Source organism: Cherax quadricarinatus, chromosome 32 (genome assembly GCF_038502225.1).
Source record: "Cherax quadricarinatus isolate ZL_2023a chromosome 32, ASM3850222v1, whole genome shotgun sequence".
NCBI lineage: Eukaryota > Metazoa > Arthropoda > Malacostraca > Decapoda > Parastacidae > Cherax > Cherax quadricarinatus.
The window spans coordinates 27,190,114-27,208,011 of record NC_091323.1 but is presented as its reverse complement, the minus strand read 5'-3'; the positions used below and the strand labels follow the sequence as shown (position 1 = coordinate 27,208,011).

At 39.0% G+C, this 17,898-nt stretch overlaps 1 protein-coding gene across 6 annotated transcripts in view; it reads right to left on the bottom strand.

Moving 5' to 3' along the window:
* The window catches only part of Pak (serine/threonine-protein kinase PAK 3-like protein), a 100,274-nt gene that overhangs the window by 46,265 nt on the left and 36,111 nt on the right, over nucleotides 1–17,898 (bottom strand). For all 6 annotated transcript variants that reach the window (XM_070090558.1, XM_070090557.1, XM_070090559.1 and 3 more), the window contains 2 exons: nucleotides 13,948–14,081; nucleotides 1,323–1,522 (listed from right to left, as the gene is read on the bottom strand). In XM_070090558.1, coding sequence (XP_069946659.1) covers nucleotides 1,323–1,522; nucleotides 13,948–14,081 — 334 coding nt within the window. The remainder of the gene's footprint in view (nucleotides 1–1,322; nucleotides 1,523–13,947; nucleotides 14,082–17,898) is intronic.

Below are 17,898 nucleotides of genomic sequence, written 5' to 3'. Positions count from 1 at the left end.
CTCAAAGATCACTTACTCACTCAAAACCAAATAAATACTGAATAACTGAACCTTATAAATTGTATATCCTATATGTTACTCACAATTATATCACACAAATGTTAAACCTAGGACCCAATCTAACTTTATTATTTTTTTAAATACACTACCTAACAGAATACTCCATTCGACTGAATGTACAGCAATGCAAGCAACCATATGACCTGTCTTTGTAATACTCATTTGTGCTTTATAGTTATCTGTTTACAATAATGTTTTATCACTGATTTCATCATTGCTTAGTTAATCTTAAGTTAATTTTAAGCCAGCCCGTAATGCTATGCATATAAGTGGCTTTGGCATGCTGCTCTTACCTGTATTTTTTGTACCTCTGTATGTATGCTTAAATTACTAAATAAATAAATAAAAAATAAATAAATAAAAACAATTAGCAGGAAAAGGCTAGGCAGTTGCATGACGATTTGGTAAAGAAATTGCCTGCAACTAGTGATGTGAATGAATTTAAGGCCAGCAAAGGCTGGTTTGAGAGATTTAAGAAGCATACTGGCATACACAGTGTGATAAGGCATGGTGAGGCTGCCAGTTCGGACCAAAAAGCAGCTGAAAAATATGTGCAGGAATTCAAGGAGTACATAGAGGCTGAATGACTGAAACCTGAACAAGTGTTCAAATGTGCGGAAACAGGTCTCTTTTGGAAAAAAATGCCAAAGAGGACCTACATTACTCAGGAAGAAAAGGCACTGCCAGGACACAAGCCTAAGAAAGACAGACTGACACTCATGTTCTGTGCTAATGCTAGTGGGGATTTCCTCCTCCAGTCTTCCATACACTAAGAAGAATCGCCAATAAAGGTAAGTGTTATGCTGTTGTTTCATTCATCATGTCCCATTGTATTGTTTATGTACTACATCTATATTTCATGTAAAAATTTTTTGTTTTAATACTTCTGGGTGTCAGGAACGGATTAATTGTATTTACATTATTTCTTATGGGGAAAATTGATTTGAAAACAGTCTATTTCGATAATATTCCCACTTCCAGGAACGGATTAAGGACGATAATTGAGGGACCACTGTACACAATATCTTGTGATGATGAATTAAATCACTCTTACATTGGTTTTATAATTGCTATATTATACTATCTTCAATGATACCAGTGAATACTGACAAAGAAAGCATACTATTCTGGCCCCTGCTTTACAAATGGTCAATGATAGCCTTGCATGGATGCCTATCCATTTACCAGGTATTAGTGATGGGAATCAGCACCTCTGTAGGCTAGTCTGAAAATGTTATGTAAAATATAACTAATATTCTTACCTTGTATTTGTTATGGGTGGTGTTGGTGCTGGTGTAGGCACTGGGGTAGTACTAGTAGCTTGAGGATTGCGGTTGCTATCCAAAGCAGCTCCATTTGCATTAGCTTCATCCTCAACAGGTTTAGTGTAAATAGATTTTGTACGTTCTGGTCTCGTTGCTATAGGAGGAGGTGGGGGCTCCTCTTCCTCCTCTTCAGGTACCTGGCAATTAGATTATTAAGTAATATATGGCAAAAAGAAATTAGGTGCTAAAAGTCTTTATTTTTTAATTAAAAAAATTTTTGTCATATCTCACAGGTCATACCGTGACCTCTAAACTAGGTCAAGAGGTCAAATGTTATTTTTCAACCTGAGAAATAATACATTAATGTAATCCTTGTACTCTGTTGATTCCAAATATTAAAAGTTTAATAAAAGAGTTTATACCTGATGTCAGAGTGAACATCTACCATATTGACAGTCATGAATGTGCCACTGATCCTGTTTACCTCTTGCAAGTTGTGACCTAAGTATTTATTTGAAGAATAATACTGTACATTACTACTACCAATAATAACAGAGAAAAGAGAAAGGTTATTACTTGCAATTGCAAAAAAAAAAAAAGTTTAGTTAATGAAAGATTGGAAATCAGATTTTAGGCAATATAGAGAGAATGAATATTCAGTAATAAGATATTTGGAGTGGATTTGGCAGATGGGTGTATGAAAGATGCAGTGAATCATAAATTACGTAAAAAAAAAAAAAAGTATATGTAGTCAAGACATCTGCAGAAAGACGTTATTCAAAATAGGCAAAAAGGAGAATGTACCAATGTAAGGCATTGTCTTTGAGTGTTGCAGTGAGCAGGACTGGAGGCAATGATAGTAATATGTTTGAGATCAATGAGGCATGAATGACATGCAGCAGAGACTAAGGAGTGCATAAATTAGCTGGTGTAATGGTATGTACTTAAAATATAGTTCAGAGTGAAGGAGAAGGTGCTGAGATGGTTTAGTCATTTAGAAAAGACTGAGAAGAATAGGTTGACTAAAAGTGTATATATCCAGGATGGATACAGGGAAGGGTTAGGGATATACCAAGAAGGGTTGGGGGGTGTGAAGGAAGTTCTGAATAATAGAAGCACGAGCATCTAGCAGGTATGTGTGAGCATGTTAGACTAGTGTAAGTGGATTATTACAATCATAATTAAGTGCTAAACCCATAGGGGTCATACAACTCAAAGTGGAGATGAGTGATTTTTGGTGAGCAAAGTAACATTTAAGATGAGATTTGGGAAAAACTGGTACACAAGACTAGAGTTTTTGAGGTTAGAAATAGTGCTTGATCTCTAAAGGCTGAGCACTGAATTTAAGGTAAAGAGGGTTATTTATATTGCACTATCATCACACCTGGGGCAAGACAGATATCAAAAGAATGATCTTTGACATCTTCGAAGGCTTTTGGGAGTTTTCCTGCTCTTGCAGCTCCATCCTGGGCCAGACTTGTCTGGTGCTTGCCTAATCAACCAGAGTGTTACTACTGGTTACTAACCCATATACAGTAGACCGTCATTTAGCACGAGTTTATCTGGCACGATTTGAGTATAGCACATTACCTTTACCTTTGAAGAATTTCGAGAGTATATCTACTCTCTCAGCCCGGCCATGGGCCAGGCTCATCTGGTGCTCGTCTGGTCAACCAGGCTGTTGCTGCTGGAGGCCCGCTGTCCCACATATCCATCACAGCCTGGCTGATCTGGCACCTGAAGATACTTGTCTAGTTTCCTCTTGAAGGCTTCAACACTTGTTCCAGCAGTGTTTCTGATATCTTCTGGTAAGATGTTGAAAAGTCTGGGACCCCGGATGTTGATACAGTGTTCCCTTATTGTCCCCACCGCACCCCTGCTCCTCACTGGGTTTAATTTACACTTCCTCCCATATCTCTCACTCCAGTATGTTGTTATGGCAGTGTGCAGATTTGGGACCAATCCCTCTAGTACCTTCCAGGTATATATTATCATGTACCTCTCCTCTGCTCCAATGAGTACATGTTCAAGACTTGCAGGTGTTCCCAATAGTTTAGGTGCTTTACTGGCTCAATGTGAGCCGTAAACAATCTCTGTATTTGTTCCAGCTCCGCTATTTCTCCTGCCCTGAATGGGGCTGTCAGCACTGAGCAATATTCTAAGTGAGGGAGCACTAGCGATTTGAAGAATGTCACCATCGGCAGTGTTTCCCTCGTTTTGAAAGTTCTCAATACCCACCCAGTCATCTTCCTGACTGTCGTGATCTCTGTCTTGTTATGGTCTTTAAAAGAAAGGTCCACTGACATAATTATTCCTAGGTCTTTTACGTGTTCCTTACGTTCTATTTGGTGACCCTCTTGAGTTTTGTATATAGTTCTCCTTTTGAGTTCTTCATTCTTTCCATACCTAAGCAGCTGGAACTTATCACCAATGAACGTCATGTTTTCCACTGCCCACTGGAAAAGCCTGTTTGTCTTCCTGTACTTTTTCAGTGTCATCTACCGTACTGACTTTCATGCTTATTTTAGTGTCATCTGTAAATGATGATACAAAAGTGTGCGGGGTGTTTTTGTGTGTGTGTGCTATGAGGATGAGGAACAGCAGAGGTGCCAGGACAGTGCCTTGGGGCACTGAGCTTTTGACCTCGCTGATGCTGGATCTTGCCCTGTTCACTACTACTTTTTGTGTTAGGAGACCGAAAATCCATTTGCCTACCTTCCCCGTAATGCCCATGGCCTTCATTTTGTGCGCTATCACTCCATGATCGCATTTGTCAAACGCCTTTGCAAAATCTGTGTAAATCACATCTGCGTTTTGGTCGTCTTCCAGTGCCTCCGTAATTCTGTCATAATGGTTCAGCAGCTGTGATAGACATGATCGTCCTGCTCTAAAACCATGCTGGTTCGGGTTATGTTGTTTGTGCTTGTCCATGAAATTTGTAACCTGCTGTCTCATCACTCTTTCGAAGATTTTTATGATGTGAGAGGTTAGGGCTACTGGTCTGTAATTTTTAGCTAGTGCTCTACTACCTCCCTTGTGCAAAGGAGCTGTCTGCACTCTTTAAGGCCTCCGGTATTTCACCTAGATCTAAGCTCTTTCTCCAAAGAATACCGAGGGCTCGTGCTAGTGGTACTTTGCACTTCTTTATAAATAGAGCATTCCATGAATCTGGTCCAGGTGCTGAGTGAGTGGGCATGTTTTCCATTTCTTTTTTGAAATCTATGGGATTTGTACTAATGTCAGTTAGTTAGTTGGTCTGTGCAGCCTTCTTCTGGAGTGAAAAATATTTCTGCATTTTCTACCTTGCTGTCATTTAGTGGGTTGCTGAACACCAACTCATACTGTTCTTTTAGGATTTCACTCATTTCCTGTTCATCGTCAGTATACGAGTCTCCTCTCAGTAGTGGTCCAATTCTACAGGTAGTTCTTAGCTTGGATTTTGTGTAGGAATAGAAATATTTTGGGTTTCTTGCAATATCCTGTATGGCCTTTTGTTCCCTTTGTACTTCTTCTGTAAGGTATGACATCCTAAGTTTTTGCTCTAATTCAGTGATCTCTCTGCTAAGTCTATCTTTCCTCTGTTGTAGCATATTTGTGTTTTTAAGCAGTTCAGTAACCCGTTTTCTTCTTCTGTGCCATCTCCTACGCTCTCTCTATATCTGATCTTCCTCTGGGTTTCCTCAATGGTACATGTTTCATACATACTCTGTATGCTTCTGTATTCAGCTTCTCTAGGCACTGGTGGGAATTTAGGGTGCTCATGTCTGATTCCCAGGGTATGTCTGATAGCTCTTGGTTTATTTTTTCCCAGTTAATTCTATGGCTGTTAAAATTAAACTTACTGAACATCCCATATCTAACTTTAGTGATGCAGTTTCCTACCCCTGAGTTAATACTAGTTTGAACCTCTATGATGTTATGATCAGAGTAAATAGTTTTGGAAACTGTTATGTCTCTGATCAGTTCCTCGTTGTTTGTGAAGAATTGCGACACATTTTTATATAACACGTCGTATGATCAATTTAACACGATTCGCAGGTGGGGAAAAAATTTTGAGCGCCCGGTCACCCGCGGTGGGTTATACCATTGAGTCAATGGGGGGGGGGCCTACTGCCATTCTCCCTGTCACTATATCCACCACACGTGATCCACATGTGGTGGATATAGTGAGGGACTATGGCCTTAATGAAGCATCGGTTTGTACAATTAAAAAGAACAAGGCGAATATATAAGCTTGTGTAATGAATAACCCAAGATGTCATCTCATGAAAAGAATGACACATGGGTCCCAACAAGTAAATAAAACAGAAAACTTGTTGCTTGAGTGGATTGAACAAAAGACAAAGAAAGGTGCACCACTTAATTTCCTCTTAATTAGGGAAAAGGCCTTACAGTTGTTTAATGCAGTGTGTGATAAGAAAGGAAGGCCTGAAAAAGTGTGTGTTTAGCACAGGCTGGTTCCACACCTTTAAGTTGCATAATAAGTTACATAACATTAAGTTTTCTGGTGAAAGTGCTTCAGCTGATCATACAGCAGCAAGTAATTTTCCTGCTGAATTGCAGGAAATTATTTCTGAGGGTGGCTATGAGCCACATCAAGTGTTTAATGCTGACAAGAAGTGTTTTTTGGAAAGAAATGCCAACATGAACTTATATCAGTCAGCAAGAGAAGAGTGCACCGGGCTTCAAGGCAGCAAAGGACCGCTTCACCTTGCTCCTTTGCGATAATGCATCAGGTGATTTCAAGTGTAAGCCCATGGTTATTTACCGCTCTAAGTATCTTCGTGCGTTGAAAGGTATAGATAAAAACACCTTACCAGTAATTTGGAGGTCAAACCAGTCAGCATGGATGACAGAGGAAATATTTATTGATTGGTTTAAGCATCACTTTATTCCTAAAGTCAAGTTTTACCTGCACAGCAAGAACCTTGCATTCAAGGCTCTCTTCTTTCTTGATAATTCCCATACTCATCCACAAGCTTTGCTGGATGTGACCCCACATGTAAAAGTTGTATTTTTACCTCCAACTACAACATCTTTAATACAACCACTAGATCGGGGAGTTAAGTCATTCAAATGTAACTACACAAAAAAAGTTATTAAAAAACTAGCTGCATCAATGGACTCTGATTCCAACTTGGCAGTACCAAGCTTCTGGAATAAAATTAACATTGCAGATGTTATCAGCTATACTAGAAGTGCATGGAATGAAGTGCCCCAATCAACATTAAATGCAGGCTGGGGAAAGTTATGGCCTTCTGTGATTAATTCTTTCACTGGTTTCCCTTTGCTTGAGAGTCAGGTTCAGGAAATTGTTCAGCTGGCAAGGAGATTACCAGGTGATGGTTTTGAAGATATGAATGAAGATGATGTGAATGAGCTCTTAGATGATGATGATGAAGACAGGAGTCCAGAGGAAATGTTAGCAAAGCTCGATGCACAGGTACAAGGGAGGGACATAACAGAAGATGATGATTAAGAAGAATCTGAAGAAAAACAGTTAACATTGCAGCAGTTACGTGAACAGTTCCATATTATTGGTAAAGTTGCAGACTTTTTCACTGAAGAGGACCCTGACAAACCTAGAAGCAGTGCTTTGAAATGGGGTCTAGACAAGCTGATGATGCCTTACCATCAGCTGTATAATGCAATGCAGGGTAAAACAGCCCAGAGAACCATTACAGAATTTATGCACACTCCAATACAACCATCGACTTCAGTACCAGAACCTCTACCATCCACTTCTGTTGACAACCAACAACCATCTACCTCAGCCCAGTAGGGCCACACCATCCATATCCACTCTCTCCACAATCATCCACACACACCATTACACACAATCATCCACACACACCATTACACACAATCATCCACACACAACATTACCCACAATTTAAGGTAAGAAATACTATTATTTCTATTGCATTTGTAGTCATAAGCGGTAATATATCACAACAATGAACTACAATTACATGTTCACTTTTATTTTTGTAAGATCTGTTGGTCTAAAAAAAATTTGTTTGGCTTTTTGGGGGCTCCCAGGAATGTAACCCTATTTTTCCCATAAGTTCTTCAGTTCATTTAACATGATCTCTACCTAACACAGCATTTTCAGGAACGTAACTACCGTGCTAAATAACGGTCTACTGTATCTAACACAGCCTGGTTGATCTGACACTTGGCAGAGGTACATATTCAATTTTCTCTTCAAAACTTCTACACTTGTTCTGGCAATGTTTCTGATATCTTGTAGTAGTGTTAAACAGTCTGGACTCCACAAATGTTGGTACAACATTCTCTTATTGTGCCCACAACAACACTGTTTTTCACTGAGTTTATTTTGCACTTTCTCTCAAGTTGCCAATACCAGCTGATATTTTTAAAATTATTATTGTTACAAATGCATAAAAAATTATATGTTAATACTCTACCTCATGATTGTGAGGAGTTACTTATAAGAACATAAGAAAGGAGGAACACTGCAATAGGTCTGCTGGCCCATACTAGGCAGGTCCTTCACAAATCCAACCCACTAACAAAATAAATGCTATCCACTCAAGCTTTGATAATTCTATTTACTCACGTGCAAGACCCACTCAAATCCAACCCCTCTCGCTCATGAATTTATCCAACCTAAATTTGAAACTACTCAAGGCTTTGCCCCTCATTCTTCGTCTTACAAGTGAATGTAGTTTAAGGGCCTTCAATCATTCTTCATACGGAAGATTTCTAATGCTATGTATTAATTTAGTCATTCTACGCTGAATGTTTTCTAACGAATTAATATCCATTCTGTAATATGGAGACCAGAACTGAGCTGCATAATCTAGGTGAGGCCTTACCAATTATGTATAAAGCTGTAATAAAACTGCTGGACATCTGTTGCTTACAATTCTTGATATAAATTCCAGTAATCTGTTTGCCTTATTACGTATGCTTAGGCATTCCTGTACCAGCTTCCAAAATTCATCTGATAGCATGGGATAATGGTTCCAATATTGTCAAAGGAACTGAAGGGACAGTAACAACAGTTTGCCATGCTGTCTACATACACTTCAAGTGGTTATATTATATACAGTGGAACCTCAAATATCGAACTTAATCCGTTCCAGGAGTAAGTCCTAAATTTGAAAAGTCTGAAAAGCGAAGCAATATCTCTGATAAGAAATAATGGGAATACAATTAATCCGTTCCAGAAACCCAAAAATATTCCCCCAAAAATACATTTTATAGAGATTAATTATAGTTTTACATACACACAACAAATATAGTGTTCCATTATGTATTAATAGATTTAAATAAATATATAAAATAACATTTTACTTACCTTTATTGAAGACTGGTGATGGCATCTGGAAGATAGGGAGGAGAGAGGGAGTTGGGGTTAGTGTTTGGAAGGACAATTACCCTCCATGAGGACTTCAGGTATCAAAACTCTCTCTGGGGTTACTTCCCTTCTGTTTTTTAATGCCACTAGGACCAGCTTGAGTCACTGGACCCCTGTCTCACAAAATAACTGTCCACTGGTGCCTCTAAGATTTCCCTAAAATGGGACATGGTTCTGTCACTGAACTTATTGCAAAGATGGCTTGTTTCAGCTTGCTCAGGGTGGTACTTCTCCACAAACATTTGGACATCATTTCACTTCTGTATTATTTCCTACTTCACATGTATAGCATTTCTCACTTTCTTTACCACAGGGGTACCACTAGCAAGTTTTTTGGGCCCACTGTAGCTTATTTCACAGTCGTACAAGCACTAAACATAATGAAATAATCGTAAAATGTTTGAATGAGAGCACAGGTTAGTGTTCACTCAAGCATCAACAAAACCAGACTGGCTCACGGCACCTGCGTGGGGACGCAGACAGTGGGCTGCCAGATAGGTCCGGTACCCAGCAGTTCAAAAATAGGGGCGAGTTCGTTAATAGGGACAAAGCTGGTTCAAAAAAAGGGTTCTATTTTCGAAGAGTTGGATAAGTGATACGTTCGAAATTTGAGGTTCCACTGTATGTTTGTATTCTGGAGTAGACTAAAAAAAATCACTGCTAACTATAGGCAAATAGTGACTAACTCTCACTCTTCTAGCCAGAGGCAAACTTAGTCCCTTCAAGAACAAAATGAAACAGGACTTCTTTAATGCAGTGCATTTGGCTAAGACAACACACCTTCCATCATTTGAGGGCAATAAATGGAAACTTATTGCCAAGTTATATTCTTGAAAATATTTCACAAAACAGCTATACATCAAAGAGAAACTGTCTGGTCTCAGAAATACTACCTAAAGTACAATATTTGAAACATTTCATCAAAAAAGCTTTGGGTGATCCAAGATTCTCAGGCCTGGGTAGCACACTATTAGCTCTGAGTAAATGTTAACTAAGCTTGAGGGTTGAACCACCAATTGAAATTCAATATTTAGTACATTTCTAGACCCCTTGATATAACAACTTCTTCAATGCCAGTGCAGCAGAAGCCATGTAAAACAAACCTTGATAATACCGAGAGTGAACTGAAAGAAACTCAGAGAATTCAGCAGTTCAAGAACAGTGTGCAGCTGGTTTGCTAGCAGCATCAAGTAACAAAAGGTCTAATGTAGAAAGTCCTTTAACAAGTGTGACTTGCTAATATGACTTGTTCATGGTCCAAGTTGGACCAAAATGTTGTCATAAGTTTAGAAAGTCTAGATGTAACAGGGACTGAAGAACCCGACTACAGTGGACCCCCGACATTTGATGGCATCGACATTCGATACGATTCGTACAAGACGTGTCCACGTGTGGCCTGAACTGCCCCGTGTGTGCCAGTGTTTACAAGCCAGCCAGTGTGCGCGCATCTAAGGATACATTCAGTACATTCCATATTATCCATATTATCACTGTTTTTGGTGCTTGTTTCTGCAAAATAAGTAACCATGGGCCCCAAGAAAGCTTCTAGTGCCAACCCTTCGAGAAGAAAGGTGCTAATGACAATTGAAATGAAGAAAGAGATAATTGCAAAGTACGAAAGTGGAGTGCGTGTGTCGGAGTGCATGATGATTTGGTAAAGAAATTGCCTGCAACTAGTGGTGATGTAAGTGAATTTAAGGCCAGCAAAGGTTGGTTTGAAAGATTTAAGAATCATAGTGGCATACACAGTGTGGTAAGGCATAGTGAGGCTGCCAGTTCAAGTCCTAATGGAAGGGGATTCCCCTTCTAAACACTAACACCATCCACACACTCCCCTCCTCCCATCCCATCATCACCAGATCTTCATTAAAAGGTAAGTGCCAATTATTCTACTGTTATTAATCTATTGTTATTGTAATTATTCTATTGCATGAAACTTAATATTTCATGTGGTAAAATTTTTTTTTAATACTTTTGGGTGTCTTGCATGGATTAATTTGATTTCCATTATTTCTTATGGGGAAATTAATTCGACTTTCGATATTTTCGACATTCGATAGCTCTCAGGAACGGATTAGTATCGAATGTCGAGGGTCCACTGTAGTTTGATAAATGTTATGAAGGAATTGGAGGCAACATTCTCAACAGCAGGATGTCAGAGGCATCTGCCTCAGGATCCTTTTCCAAATCATGAAAAGCAGCATCCAAAAGTAAATGCACTGGTATTTAATATTTAACCTCCCTGGGTTACTTAATACCAATTGAGCAATAAGTATTTTCTTATTCATTAACCCTAGTTATCAAAATTTTAAAAATACAAAATACTGAAAACGTACAGGCAGCAATAAAAATTTTGATATTGTCAGATCCCCAAAACCAACACTGGGGATGGCTAGATGCAGTGTATATATCATGTTTAAGAGCAATCTGTGTAAATACACAGAAAATTAGGGCCACAGAATTTTTTTTTTTTTTTTTTTTTCAACAAGTCGGTCGTCTCCCACCAAGGCAGGGTGACCCAAAAAAGAAAGAAAATCCCCAAAAAGAAAATACTTTCATCATCATTCAACACTTTCACCACACTAACACATTATCACTGCTTTTGCAGAGGTGCTCAGAATACAACAGTTTAGAAGCATATACGTATAAAGATACACAACATATCCCTCCAAACTGCCAATATCCCAAACCCCTCCTTTAAAGTGCAGGCATTGTACTTCCCATTTCCAGGACTCAAGTCCGACTATATGAAAATAACCGGTTTCCCTGAATCCCTTCACTAAATATTACCCTGCTCACACTCCAACAGATCGTCAGGTCCCAAGTATCATTCGTCTCCATTCACTCCTATCTAACACGCTCATGCACGCTTGCTGGAAGTCCAAGCCCCTCGCCCACAAAACCTCCTTTACCCCCTCTTTCCAACCCTTTCGAGGACGACCCCTACCCCACTTTCCTTCCCCTATAGATTTATATGCTTTCCATGTCATTCTACTTTGATCCATTCTCTCTAAATGACCAAACCACCTCAACAACCCCTCTTCTGCCCTCTGACTAATGCTTTTATTAACTCCACACCTTCTCCTAATTTCCACACTCCGAATTTTCTGCATAATATTTACACCACACATTGCCCTTAGATAGGACATCTCCACTGCCTCCAACCGTCTCCTCGCTGCTGCATTTACCACCCAAGCTTCACATCCATATAAGAGTGTTGGTACTACTATACTTTCATACATTCCCTTCTTTGCCTCCATAGATAACGTTTTTTGACTCCACATATACCTCAACGCACCACTCACCTTTTTTCCCTCGTCAATTCTATGATTAACCTCATCCTTCATAAATCCATCCGCCGACACGTCAACTCCCAAGTATCTGAAAACATTCACTTCTTCCATACTCCTCCTCCCCAATTTGATATCCAATTTTTCTTTATCTAAATCATTTGATACCTTCATCACCTTACTCTTTTCTATGTTCACTTTCAACTTTCTACCTTTACACACATTCTCAAACTCATCCACTAACCTTTGCAATTTTTCTTTAGAATCTCCCATAAGCACAGTATCATCAGCAAAAAGTAACTGTGTCAATTCCCATTTTGAATTTGATTCCCCATAATTTAATCCCACCCCTCTCCCGAACACCCTAGCATTTACTTCTTTTACAACCCCATCTATAAATATATTAAACAACCATGGTGACATTACACATCCCTGTCTAAGACCTACTTTTACCGGGAAGTATTCTCCCTCTCTTCTACACACCCTAACCTGAGCCTCATTATCCTCATCAAAGCTCTTTACAGCATTTAGTAACTTACCACCTATTCCATATACTTGCAACATCTGCCACATTGCTCCTCTATCCACTCTATCGTATGCCTTTTCTAAATCCATAAATGCAATAAAAACTTCCCTACCTTTATCTACATACTGTTCACATACACGCTTCAATGTAAACACTTGATCTACACATCCTCTACCCACTCTGAAGCCTCCTTGCTCATCCACAATTCTACATTCTGTCTTACCTCTAATTCTTTCAATTATAACTCTACCGTATACTTTTCCTGGTATACTCAGTAAACTTATTCCTCTATAATTTTTACAATCTCTTTTGTCCCCTTTCCCTTTATATAAAGGGACTATACATGCTCTCCGCCAATCCCTAGGTACCTTCCCCTCTTTCATACATTTATTAAACAAAAGTACCAACCACTCCAACACTATATCCCCCCCTGCTTTTAACATTTGTCATGATCCCATCAGTTCCAGCTGCTTTACCCCCTTTCATTTTACGTAATGCCTCACGTACCTCCACCACACTTACATTCTGCTCTTCTTCACTCCTAAAAGATGGTATACCTCCCTGGCCAGTGCATGAAATTACCGTCTCCCTTTCTTCCTCAACATTTAAAAGTTCCTCAAAATATTCTCGCCATCTACCTAATACCTCCCTCTCCCCATCTACTAACTCCCCTACTCTGTTTTTAACGGACAAATCCATACTTTCCCTAGGCTTTCTTAACTTGTTTAACTCACTCCAAAATTTTTTCTTATTTTCATTAAAATTTCTTGACAGTGCCTCTCTCACTCTTTCATCTGCTCTCCTTTTGCACACTCTCACCACTCTCTTCACCTTTCTTTTACTCTCCATATACTCTGCTCTTCTTATAACACTTCTGCTTTGTAAAAACCTCTCATAAGCTACCTTTTTCTCTTTTATCACACCCTTTACTTCATTTAGAAAGAATGGAACTTGTAGAAAGACAAAAAGTGCGTAAATCCAGGGAGGAGGTGAAGGAGTTATCCCAGGAGAGGTTGGAGGGAGGAGGCTGAAGGTTCTGTGGTACAGATTTATGCATCCAGCAGGCATGTATGAACCTGTTAGATCAGAGTGAGCAAAATAACATTCATGAAGGGATTCATGGAAATCAATTAGCTGAACTTAGTCCTAGAGGCAGAATTATAGTGCCTGCATTCTGAAGGTAGGCTGGGGGATATTGCTGCTTAGAGGGTCATTTGTATTGTAATGTTTGAACACTTCTGGCAAGACAGCTATTGAATGAATGATGATGAATGTGTTAACTTTTTAGGTCACTCTGCCTTGGTGGGAGACATCCAATATGGTAAAAAAAAAAAAAAAAAAAAAAAAAAAAATTAAAGAATCCATTCAATATTTATAATAAAATTATTCGCTAGAAAGAAGAAAACAACATAAACTTACACTGACTTCGGAGCAAGTTTCAGGAGTAGATGGAGATCCAGATGAAGCATCTGATATTTTGTGAGGTGATGGAGTTGCTGGATAACTGGCAATGTTTACACCACCACCCTGATAACTCGGTCTTGGTGATGGATCTGCAATACAAATCCATTAAGCTAAATACTCTACACTTATTGCCTTACAAAACTAGCATCACATCTATATTAAAATATTGTTTCCAATCATGCTTAAAAGGAATGCCAAGCTGAAGTGCAGTATTATAAAAATTGGGAAGTATTGATACCAAAAGAGGTAATTCCAGGACAGGTCAACCAACAAACAAAACTTTTTCAATTTTGCTTAAACCTGGTTTGAGTAGTTTTTGGCAGAAAAAAAATACTTGAAAATTTTTTAGCAAAATCTGCCCAATGGGTCAAGAATTATGACCAAGGTCATTTTGAGCTAATCTGCTGATATACTTTTCAAACTGCCATAACTTTCCTTCTGCTGGTTGTAGCCCTATAAAAGTACAGTAGAACCTCTAAAATATCCCATGCAATGGATTTCAGATAAAATACAAAAAAATCTGGATTGGCAAAAGCTCGGACAGTCTGCCGCAGGCCAAGTCTGCTGCACTGCATGGCTATCCAGTTCAGTTGCACCATCAATGAAACAAACCAAGTCTGCCTCACTACAGGTTTGTCTGGTCCAGGATGCATCCAGAACCTGTCCATTTTCATTGTTCCTATTCAGCAGAGATAGTTAAAGTTTGAGTCAGTCTGTTACTGTCTGTGCACATGCTTGCAAACTAACATTATATGGTCTCCAGTTTTCCCATGGATTTATAGTGTTCATCATTGCTTTATTAAAGTATCCTGTACAATGTTCCTAACAATGTTGCCAAGAAGTGTGTAAATTTGAGTATTAAGCAAAAACTTTAACAAGGAAGGTGGAGTCTCTTATCTCAATGGCCCAAGTATGTAAGCATGGTGGAGCAAAACAAATAGTGTCTGACACTGTAGAAGCAGCAACAAACTTGCAGCATATGCTATGAAGCACAGCGTAGAGGACAGTCTAAAAAAGGTTCGTAGTTCTTTGTAGGAAGTGCATGGAAATTATCCAAAATAAAAGGGCTGAAGAAGCAGTGTGCTGCTGGTGTTAACATTCATTCCACTGAGCTTTGCTCTGGTGCTAAGCTAGCAAGCTATATGGGAATGTCTGGCTTTTTAGCCTTACTGGAAAATAAATTTTCCATACAATCAAATTCCCAGAGATTTAATTCACTGAGGTCCCATGCAAGTACGTACCACTAAATTGCATCCATGTAACCTTAAATTAGCCCTTTCAATAGCAATCATGTAGGTCTATGTTACTGATGCCAGGGTCTCTCGCATAGATCTAAATTTAGAGTAAAGATCCCTCAGAAATGCTGTGCCGAAAATTTTGGCCTATATATAAGAGACTGAATCTGTACAGTAAGTGCACAGTATGAAAAAAATCTTGCTCCACACTGTGCATGAGAAAATAAAACGCTGACCTTGTATTTGGTTAAAAATAATGATTTTTGAGGCATTTTCTATGATGGTTTATGTGATTTTGTCTCTTTCTTGGTATCATTTGACAGAATGGAAGATATACTACTGAAATACAGATGATTGTGGTTGGTTTCTGAACTGAAAGCAGATATACTTTGGGCTGAAAGTAGTGAAAACATCAGAACTGCTGATTTTCCAAAGGATGGATAAGGCTTACCTACACCCCCCGAGTCTGTTTTAACCACTTCACCGTTGATGCCATAGTACTACAGGCTTGAGGTCACTGTCCATACCATAGTGCTAAGCCCGAGCTCAGTTCACTCAAATAAGCTATGAGTGGCAAATATGTGCCTAGATGTAAGAGAATGGGTCTGTGGTAAGTGCGTACCATATAAAAAAAATCTGCAGCACGCAATGTATAACGAGAAAAAAACTGAGACCGTATTTTTGGTTTAAAACACAACTTTGCGGTGCATTTTCGAATGTTTTTTTACGGTTGTATTTTCAGTTTCTTGGTCTCATTTGACAGAATGAAAGATATATTATAGAAAAAGAGATTATTTTCACTGGTTTCAGGATTGAAATAGCTTGAAACTGAGCTCAAAGTAGTGGAAAAGTTTGATTTTTTCCAACATTCCAGAGTATACAAATTAAATCACTTGTCCAATACGCGTCCAACTAGTCGGTCTAATACACGTTCAGGAATGCACTGACATTTATTTTTTGCGTGAATAAAAATTCAAAATGGAAAGCAAGCGTAATATAGGAAAGGCCTGGGAATGTAACTAATAAAGAGAGGAAATATTTTTTAGTGCCAGGAATGTCTACATTGTTTATTCTGGATCCTGGTTTTATATTGGCAATTTTCTGAATTGTGTAAAAATGGCTAAATACCCAATTCCCAATTACTTTATTAGGTAGCTGAAATAGGTAAATGGGCAGATTCCTGCACTCAATTGATAAAAGGAATATTTTTTTTTTTTTAACAAGTCAGCCGTCTCCCACCGAGGCAGGGTGACCCAAAAAAAGAAAGAAAATCCCCAAAAAGAAAATACTTTCATCATCATTCAACACTTTCACCACACTCACACATTATCACTGTTTTTGCAGAGGTGCTCAGAATACAACAGTTTAGAAGCATACACATATAAAGATACACAACATATCCCTCCAAACTGCCAATATCCCAAACCCCTCCTTTAAAGTGCAGGCATTGTACTTCCCATTTCCAGGACTCAAGTCTGACTATATGAAAATAACCGGTTTCCCTGAATTCCTTCACTAAATATTACCCTGCTCACACTCCAACAGATCGTCAGGTCCCAAGTACCATTCGTCTCCATTCACTCCTATCTAACACGCTTGTGCACGCTTGCTGGAAGTCCAAGCCCCTTGCCCACAAAACCTCCTTTACCCCCTCTCTCCAACCCTTTCGAGGACGACCCCTACCCCACCTTCCTTCCCCTATAGATTTATATGCTTTCCATGTCATTCTACTTTGATCCATTCTCTCTAAATGACCAAACCACCTCAACAACCCTTCTTCTGCTCTCTGACTAATACTTTTATTAACTCCACACCTTTTCCTAATTTCCACACTCCAAATTTTCTGCATAATACAGTGGACCCCCGGTTAACGATATTTTTTCACTCCAGAAGTATGTTCAGGTGCCAGTACTGACCGAATTTGTTCCCATAAGAAATATTGTGAAGTAGATTAGTCCATTTCAGACCCCCAAACATACACGTACAAACGCACTTACATAAATACACTTACATAATTGGTCGCATTCGGAGGTAATCGTTATGCGGGGGTCCACTGTATTTACACCACACATTGCCCTTAAACAGGACATCTCCACTGCCTCCAACTGTCTCCTCGCTGCTGCATTTACCACCCAAGCTTCACACCCATATAAGAGTGTTGGTACTACTATACTTTCATACATTCCCTTCTTTGCCTCCATAGATAATGTTTTTTGACTCCACATATACCTCAATGCACCACTCACCTTTTTTCCCTCATCAATTCTATGATTAACCTCATCCTTCATAAATCCATCCGCCGACACGTCAACTCCCAAGTATCTGAAAACATTCACTTCTTCCATACTCCTCCTCCCCAATTTGATATCCAATTTTTCTTTATCTAAATCATTTGATACCCTCATCACCTTACTCTTTTCTATGTTCACTTTCAACTTTCTACCTTTACACACATTCCCAAACTCATCCACTAACCTTTGCAATTTTTCTTTAGAATCTCCCATAAGCACAGTATCATCAGCAAAAAGTAACTGTCAATTCCCATTTTGAATTTGATTCCCCATAATTTAATCCCACCCCTCTCCCAAACACCCTAGCATTTACTTCCTTTACAACCCCATCTATAAATATATTAAACAACCATGGTGACATTACACATCCCTGTCTAAGA